General features: G+C 41.8%; 1 protein-coding gene across 5 annotated transcripts; it reads left to right on the plus strand.

Moving 5' to 3' along the window:
* Positions 1-630: 630 nt before the first annotated feature.
* Positions 631-6,796, plus strand: LOC147423069 (LUC7 N terminus domain-containing protein). Of its 5 annotated transcripts, XR_015186529.1 has the most exons (9): positions 633-817; positions 921-1,049; positions 1,194-1,233; positions 1,318-1,393; positions 4,913-5,113; positions 5,194-5,394; positions 5,476-5,910; positions 5,990-6,039; positions 6,185-6,796. XR_015186529.1 is itself a non-coding variant. In XM_086501015.1 (8 exons), the coding sequence occupies exons 1-8, from the start codon at positions 772-774 to the stop codon at positions 5,833-5,835; spliced, it is 957 nt and encodes a 318-aa protein (XP_086357141.1). In that variant the 5' UTR covers positions 631-771; the 3' UTR covers positions 5,836-6,796. The 5 variants fall into 5 exon arrangements, 2 of the variants coding, with proteins under 2 accessions (XP_086357141.1, XP_086357140.1); XM_086501015.1 differs by having other exon boundaries at positions 631-817; positions 5,476-5,669; positions 5,766-6,796; XR_015186528.1 differs by having other exon boundaries at positions 5,990-6,796.
* The last annotated feature ends 1,669 nt before the right edge of the window (positions 6,797-8,465 follow it).

An 8,465-nucleotide genomic window follows, 5' to 3' on the forward strand; every position in this document is an offset into this window, starting at 1 on the left:
TTTTTGAGATTGAAACATAGCGTAGTCAATGATAGTTTGCAAGAAGGAATGTTATGTTCACTGGATATACTTAAAAAAGGTGAGCCGATCAATTGGTCTAGATTATTTAAGCAAATGCAACATGAGGGGGTTTCTCCAAATGAAGTGACCTTCATTTGTTTCCTCCAAGGCTATGTTGTAATGGGTGCCATTCACAAAGGGTAAGCAAATTTATGATCAGACGTTGGTGCAAGGCTTCTTGCAGCTTAGGGTAGTACTGTAATGGAATCACACCATTACTTACACTCAAGAGTACCTGTGAATTGCTCCCATGTGGAAGATCATGGTGCCACCATTCTCTAAAAACACTAGTGTGGCCGGCGGCCATCAGTATCCTCTCTCTCTTTCTCTCTCTATCTACCAGGCGCTCAGCGTCGCCGGAGTTGCAGGAAACACCACAACTTCAAGGTTTTTTTTGCCACGTAGTGGGGGGGCGGGGGGGGGGGGGGGGGGGGGGGGGGGACTTTTATAATAGTATAGATAGATAGATAGATACTCAAGGTAAAGTATGGATTAATAATCGAGGTAAAGTATGGGTTCAACATACATCCATGTGTTTTAACACGCTTCACACACTAATTCACATAAACTAAATTCATGAGAGCGAGAGAGAGAGAGAGAGAGAGAGACAAACCCTGAAAGATAAGCTGCTGCGCGATCTTGGTGATCAATTTCCTCTCGATTTGGGCGGCCAGAGACATTGAGAAACAGAGCTTCCCCGACACCGCGAACATGGTGGACGCACAGCGCGCTCTGCTAGACGAGTTGATGGGCACAGGTTTGAAGTCAAGATCTTTTGAGAGAGAGAGAGAGAGAGAGAGAGAGAGAGAGAGAGAGAGAGAGTGTGTTCATCGTTGTCTTATTCCTTGCTACGTATGCAGCTCGAAACCTCACAGATGAAGAGAAGAAAGGGTACAGAGAAGTTAAATGGGATGATAAAGAAGTGTGCGGCTGTTTCCTCATACGGTTTTGCCCTCATGATCTTTTTGTTAACACGAAGAGCAATCTTGGTAAGCAGCTGTTGGTGTGGCTTCTTGAAAGATGTCTGCAATTTAGAGATGAGGCGTTTTGATCTTGCAACGGTACTAGTTTTTGACATCTGTGTGCGTGCACGTTTATTTGTGAGCGTTGCTAACCTTCTCTACTGGTTTCAGGTCCTTGCTCCAAAATACACGACCTTAAGCTGAAAGAGAGGTGGGTTGGCTTCTTTTCATGGATGCTTTATTTTCATTGGGATTTTGAAAATTGCTTTTTCTAAGTCTGATTATGTGTTCACAGCTTTGAGAAGTCAAGTAGACATGACTTGTATGTGCCACGCTTAGAGTCAGAGCTTGCAGAGTTTTGCAACAGATTGGTACGTTTTCTTGCCTTACCTGATTGGCAATCTTAAAACGTATAAGGATATTTTTTTAATAGTCTTTGTAAAGTATTGGACTCTTGGCTATGAGGAGATCAAGAAGCCAAATTTGGAGGAAAGAAAGGGGCGCATGGGATTGTTTCAATGTTAGAGTGTGGTCGGTCCTTCATTATCTTGAAATGAATGCTGCCAAGGCAGTTTGGGATTGTCTATGGTCTATCTATGGGCAGCTATTTCCTGTGAAAAGCATGTTCACTTGCAAGTGCAAGTGATAACTTGCAAGTGATAAACACAAATCTGTCAAGGTCGACATTCACATGAGAACATATCAACAAGATGTGGACACTTCTGTAAGAGGTCCTTTATACGAGGAAGCAGATTGATTTGGAAAGCATTGGAAAACATGGCCAGTTTTGTTGCTATCACAATTTCCATCTCGGTATCTTGATGATCACGATTGGGAGATTGATCGTTACTGCCCATGAGGGGATAGTCATAATAATGTTTCCATTTTTGTTGATTTTTGAAATGATGCTTCTTTCTTGTATTTCATGCCACTAATTGCACAACATTCCGCGGGCTGTTGCTGCAAGAGATGGGTCCTTAGCTTGATGCAAGTCGGCCTTTGCCCATGTTCTTCTTCCTTGGGTCCTTAGTATCATGCCACGTCATCCATTTGTGACATATATCTCCCCCCCCCCCCCCCCCCCCCCCCCCCCCCCCCAAATTACACTTGCAAAAAGAATTCAAATTCTCGAGACTTAATGCAGACATGTCAATGGCCATCCCTGCTAGACAATACATTTTCCCATATGCATCCACATAAGATCGAGTTCCACAATCAGTTCTATCTCATCTTTTTTTTTTTTTGGATCTCTTGATATTCCAGAAAGTCATCTCATCTCTGCGGTAAGTCGTGATGCACTAAGTTTACCATCCATCCAGCTTTTTTCATTGAAGCCAAAAGTCTTGATGCACTTGAGCTTGAGTTGAATTTCGAGATGGGTATGCTTCATAAATGCAATACAATGCCTTTCTAATGCCATAAACGCACCACTAGCAAATGCATCAATGAGAACTTGTATACATAAAGTCCATCCGCTTAGAGCAGGTCCATTGTACAATGCCTAGACCCTTGTCCGATCACATTAAATATAAGATGCGTAAAGCCGGAACGATACCCTTGTCCATCTGCTCAAGGTGGGTTGTTCCCTTTGCTCAAAGCGGTTTTCCATAAAGTCCAACCAAGGTTAAACAAGTTAAACAAGTATAGACAGATAGCGAACATAAAATGTTAAGAAAGGTTTAAACACACCACAAGTCGATTTTAGTGAAGACTTGACTTTACAAAATGGGATAGCCTTTTCTTGGAGTCACAAGCACTCGTGTAACATAGAGAATCGATTCTCGCTTTAACACCACAAACAATAGCTCGTGCAACATAGAAACTTCATGGCAGAAAACAATTTTTGCTAAGAAACTAACGCGTTTGTGTCAGTGTTTTAGACCAACCTTTTATTTGGCTAGAAACTCAAAAACAAAGTTTGTCGCCTTTTATTTTTTGTTGTTAGAAGCGAAAAGAAAACCTTGTTTCAAAAATGTTATGAATGTTTCAAGCGTCTCGAGTGTCTTACTGTTTATCGGCTCAAGGGTTCTGTGCCTCGAAATTCGTATCTTGGTAATTATGCTATGAGGACAAATACCCACTTGAGGCTAGAAACGTGTTTCTTGTTAACTATGCTACGAGGACACATATGACGCACTGTGGTGTGTGCCCACTCTCGCGATGCAAGCCCAAGATAGAGAATGGATACGAAGAAACATAGGAAGAAAAAGGAAGATAGGAAATTGGTGGACCAAAAACAGAGAGTAATGAGCAATCAAAGTAGAGAAGAAACAAAATAGAGACCATAAAAAAAGCAGAGAGGAAATGGAGAGTAGTGACCAAGCAAAGGAAAGAAGAAACAGAATAGAGACCGTAAGAAAAGTAGAGGCAAAGGGCTTCTTTTGAAGTTGGTGGAAGGTAGCCGCAAGATGCCATGGGCTGGACAGGGGAACCATTTCAGGCGATTGAGTTGGGCAAGGGGCTGCTCACGTCCCAGGAGGCTGAAACCTTTCGCTAAAACTTGCGAAACCTTTCGCTGAAATTTACGAGACCCACAACCTCCATGAAAATGAAAAACCGCTCTCCATATGGAGTCCAGAGTCATGGGTATGTCTGTCACTGATATACATATGTACATCACATATAGGTATCACTGCTATTACGTGTACGCACACACAATTATATTACAAGTATAAATAATTTAATAAATAAATACATGTGCTCATCATATGTACATACATATACAGCTATGTATGTATATACATATTTACCCCCCACCCTGTGTACCATATATAGGTATCACTGCTATTACGTGTACGCGCACACAATTATATTATAAGTATGATTCATTCAATAAATAAATACATGTGCTCATCATATGTACATACATATACAGCTATGTATGTCTGTTTACCCTACCCCCCCCCCCTCCTCCGGAAAAAAAAACTGCATGCGCACACATACAAATACAAATACACACACGCTTTCTCTCTCTGGTAGAAACCCGTACTTGTGATCTTTACAGCGCATAACATACATCATTCATGATCAAGAGAAATTAAGCACCCCCATTCTAGTTTGGGCATGGCATTGATGGGTCATTTGATCATTGCAGAAAAATGAAAATAGGTTTCGTGAAATAGCATATAAATGTATATAAAAATATAAATAAATAATTATAGCTGTGTGCACGAACGTGCATGCTGATTTTCTGCAGGTTTAGGTTTCACACCTAAACTGCAAGGTAACGTAGGGGAAGCCTTGGGAAAGCCTTGGGTGCTTGGACACGTGCCGATCACTCTTGTGGGTAGCCCTTAAGCTCCCACACCGGTAGGGCCACTTGCCCTTTGAATTATACGTATTATGAGTTTCTTTGCGAGAAATCTCTCTAAATTGTTCATGCTGTGAAACAAAACGTCTCAAACCTTGAAACCCCTGTAAAGGTTTCATGAAATCCCCCCCCCCCCCCCCCTTAAATTGCTGTGCTTCCGCTGAGAAAAGATGCTTCAGTGTATGAGGACCTTCTACTGACAAAATAGATGTTGATGCGGGCTAACAAAGGGTTGTCCTGACTCTGTAGGCTTAGCAACTGCATATTCGGCCATCCCAAGCGGGGCAAGCTTGCTATAATGAATCTCTGACAATTCACTATTCAAGTATCTGGTCAAGCATTTAAGAATTGTTGTTTGAGAAGTTTGAGGTTGCACAACCTCCTGATGATGTTGAACCCATCAGTTTACTACTGGACATGTATTATCTTTTGTTCCATTCAATTGTAAAAGCAGCACTTTGGCAAGGTTCAATGTCAGAGGTCAAAATCTTTTGTTAGTGAAGCTGATTATACTTGACAACACTTGTGGTCTTTGTTGGTGCGCGTGTTCAATGAATGGAATGCCATTATGTAAATGCAGGTGCAAGATTTAGACAGAAAATTGAGAAGAGGGCGAGAACGGATCGCTCAAGACCAAGATGCTCCGCCTATGTTACCTCTTTCAGCTGAGAAGGCTGAACAGCTTGCAACTCTAGAAGAAAAGATGAAGAAGCTACTTGAGCAAATAGAGACTCTTGGAGAAGAAGGGAAAGTGGATGAGGCTCAAGCACTGATGAAAAAGGTGGTATGCCCTTAACCAAACACTCCTTCAAATCTGCTGCTATGTGCCCAAGTCTTACAAGGTTGCATCTGTTTGTGAAGGTTGAGGTTTTGACTGCAGAGAAGAATGCTTTGCTTCAGCAGTTTAATCTTGCACCCACACAAGAAAAGAAAATGGCTCTTTGTGAGATCTGTGGTTCGTTTTTGGTTGCAAATGACGTGGCAGAGAGGACACAGTCACACGTTACTGGCAAGCAACATCTGGGGTACAGCATGGTTCGCGAGTATCTTGTGGAGTACAAAGTAATGCTGCTATATGGCTTGAACTTTTTTTTTTTCGTGTGCATTTTTTGCAAGAAACTGACATCTTTGACTATCATTCAGGAGAAGCGAGAGAAGGAGAAGGAAGAGGAGCGATTGGCCAGAGAAAAGAAAGCAGAGGAAAGAAAGAAACGAGAGAGAGAGCCAGAAAAGACCAGAGAAAATGGAAAGGATCAACCTAGAGAATATGGAAGGGAAAAGGATTCTTACAGTCAAAGGGCAAGGGATAGAGACTACAACTACCACGGAAGGGACAGGTATACAGATCGTGAGGGAGGAAGGGATAGAGATCATGATAGGGATAGGAGGAGAGAGAGAGATTTCTCAAAGACAAGGTCCCGCACTCCTCCCAGGTCCAATTCAAGGTCTCCAAGTCGCCACCGAAGCAGGCGGCGTTCACGGTCGCCAGATCGCATGGCTTAGTTATGATCATCAACATTATGGCCATCTTTGACCATTTTATGCAGAGAGCATTTAGGCTCATCGATTCGTCAGAAGGTACTTGAAAAGTTCTGCATACAAGTAGGCTGGTGTTGTCCTTCTCACTTCTTTGTTTGAAGTCTTCTGATATCTTCAGGTTGGAATCAGCCCTCCTTTTCTCCAGATACATTTTTTTGGAGTTTTTTGGTAACGCCGTTTCATTGTGGATATATATGTAATTGTCATGTTTATTTTCTTTGGAACTGGCATTAGCGTTTGATATTCTGGGATAGGCCGTACCTTTGGTATGAACTCACCGCTACTTTGTGTGACTTGAGGACTCTTGTGACAGATGGGGATTGGGTTTAACTGATAGTAGAGGATCGCTGCAGGGTTGGCTCGTTTCAGGTTAGTATATGAAACATGTGAGAATATTTGCAGTTGTTGCCCCTTGTCGCCTGCAGTGCTGGCTTTCACAGGTTAGTACATGAAAAAACTTGCCTCCATGAAGTTTATAAGCCTCTCTGTCCTTTCTCCTTGTGTATTCCTGTTTATGTTGTTCGACTCTTTAGAAGAGCAGATTGATCGAGGTCTTCTGTAGCACCGTATCTGGTGGATTGTTCGTTGTATTCTTGTGAATGTATCTGTGTGTTGGAAGACAGATGCCTGACTGTGGGAATCACTTTGCATGTGACCTCATCGATTTGGCAAGGCCGGCTATGGTTACTGTTTGACAACCTGCTATCCAACAGCTTTAATGTCACAATTTGTTTTCCATTTGGGAACCTAAATGCCAGTCCAAATGTAGGAGAACGCACATGAAGGTTGAGCATTGGGCGGGGTGGCTGGAATTTCTTTCTTGTTTTATCAACAAGGTTCTACAAACACTGCATGAACAAAGTCGTATGCGTAATTTATGGTTAAGGATGCTGAATTTTCAAATTCTTTATGGGTTTCCTTGGGTGATTCTGATGCTTTGGAGTGGGTAGGTGTTGTTAACAAGTTGCTACAAACACTTCTTGAACGCATGTTTTATGGTCAAGATGCTTTATTCTCAAATTTTCTATGGGCTTCCATGGGTGTTTCAGTTGTTATTAACAATGTTTTGCAAACACTCTTCTTCTGTTAAGAATTTTCAACTTTTTGATGTGTTCTAGAAATTACAGAGTGTCTTGGCAGAGTATTTTAAGTTGTCCTTTCTAATTAGGAAGTTGGGCGGGTAGTGAAGTGACATCTAGGCCAATACTTTTGTTAGAATTCTGTGTTGAGGTGAACTATTAAGTTGTAGCACGTTCGCTTCAATGGATGAAAAATGCTGACCTTGTCGATTTTCCAAGAGGGATAATGTGTATTCAGAGAATGGTGCAAATGTTGGGAGGTTCAGTATCAGATGCAATTGGCTCAAAAAAACTTGCTGTAATAAGGTTGAAAAATTGTCCGGTTTGCCTTCCGCACATGATTCAACAGCAAATGAACGGTAGCTTTTAACAGGACGTAGGCAGTGGCAATCGATGCATCTTGCCAAAAAGGAAAACTTTTTTTGAGGAGCATTTGGTTTGGAACCAAATTCATGCATCACATGATAGAGTTTCTTTAGAGAAAATGACAGGAGCTTCACATTCTTGACATTATGCAATGGCAAATGAATGGAATTGAATGTTAGTCATCAACTAGTCGCAGGCACTGGCAGTAATTTGAAGTTGCTGTATTTGCAGGTACTGAATGTTTTTACTTGATGAAAACTCTGGCTTCAAGGAGACAAAAAGACTCTGTAGTTCTATTAGTTATTGTTGATGTTTTCTGCATGGACTTAGTGAAGCTTTATGAGCTGGTAATTCCATTCTTGGTAATGAGTGGCTTTTGGGGCTTTGCTGCAATGGTTCGACAAGCAGGCCTTGTAGGTTGTCTGATGGTGTCATTCTTGAAGCTTTCTTTGTGATGTTGGATAGATGACCCTTCTCATTCCTTTTTTGGTTTTATGACGAGTGGATGTCTAGTCTTTTGTGTGTATATAGTTGCCGTGACATTTTGGCTTATGATGAGTTCAATCATGTCAGTAGGCTTGTTCCGAATTTGTGGGCTGTGGCACTTTTTTTTAGTGAGTCAGCATTGGCACCATTTCACCTCTTCAATGATGGGGGGAAATGCTGAATTTGACATGTCAGATCATGTGACCTAAAAAATATGGCCCGTTGCATCAAGCTTGCAACATGAAGAACAGTGGAATAGCTAGGTCCTCAATCTCCCAAATAGAATTCTTGATGTTATCATGCCATTAGTCTCAACTTATATTGCAGCTATCGTAGGTCCGTATAATGGTTCACAAATTAAAGGTTTGACTCAAGGATAGTGCTTCACTAGGAGCGAACACAATTCTTCAATTTCTTGAGCAAGTAGTAGGGGATACCCATCTTTTTGATTGATAAATCGGGAAAGATGCTCGCATTTGAACTTGTACAGGCATGCAACAATGGAAGGATTGTCATCCCCCACCAAAGTAGAAGATTGCCCATGAGAGTAGAAGCCTTTGTCTACGAGGGGATGCCATTGTTGGCAGCACGGTAAACAAAAGAGGTGCGTGGATTGGCAACGGTGGATTGGCAATCGATGAGCATGTAGTACTATTGTAATAG

This window comes from Adiantum capillus-veneris, chromosome 26 (genome assembly GCF_014529385.1).
Source record: "Adiantum capillus-veneris isolate H3 chromosome 26, ASM1452938v2, whole genome shotgun sequence".
NCBI lineage: Eukaryota > Viridiplantae > Streptophyta > Polypodiopsida > Polypodiales > Pteridaceae > Adiantum > Adiantum capillus-veneris.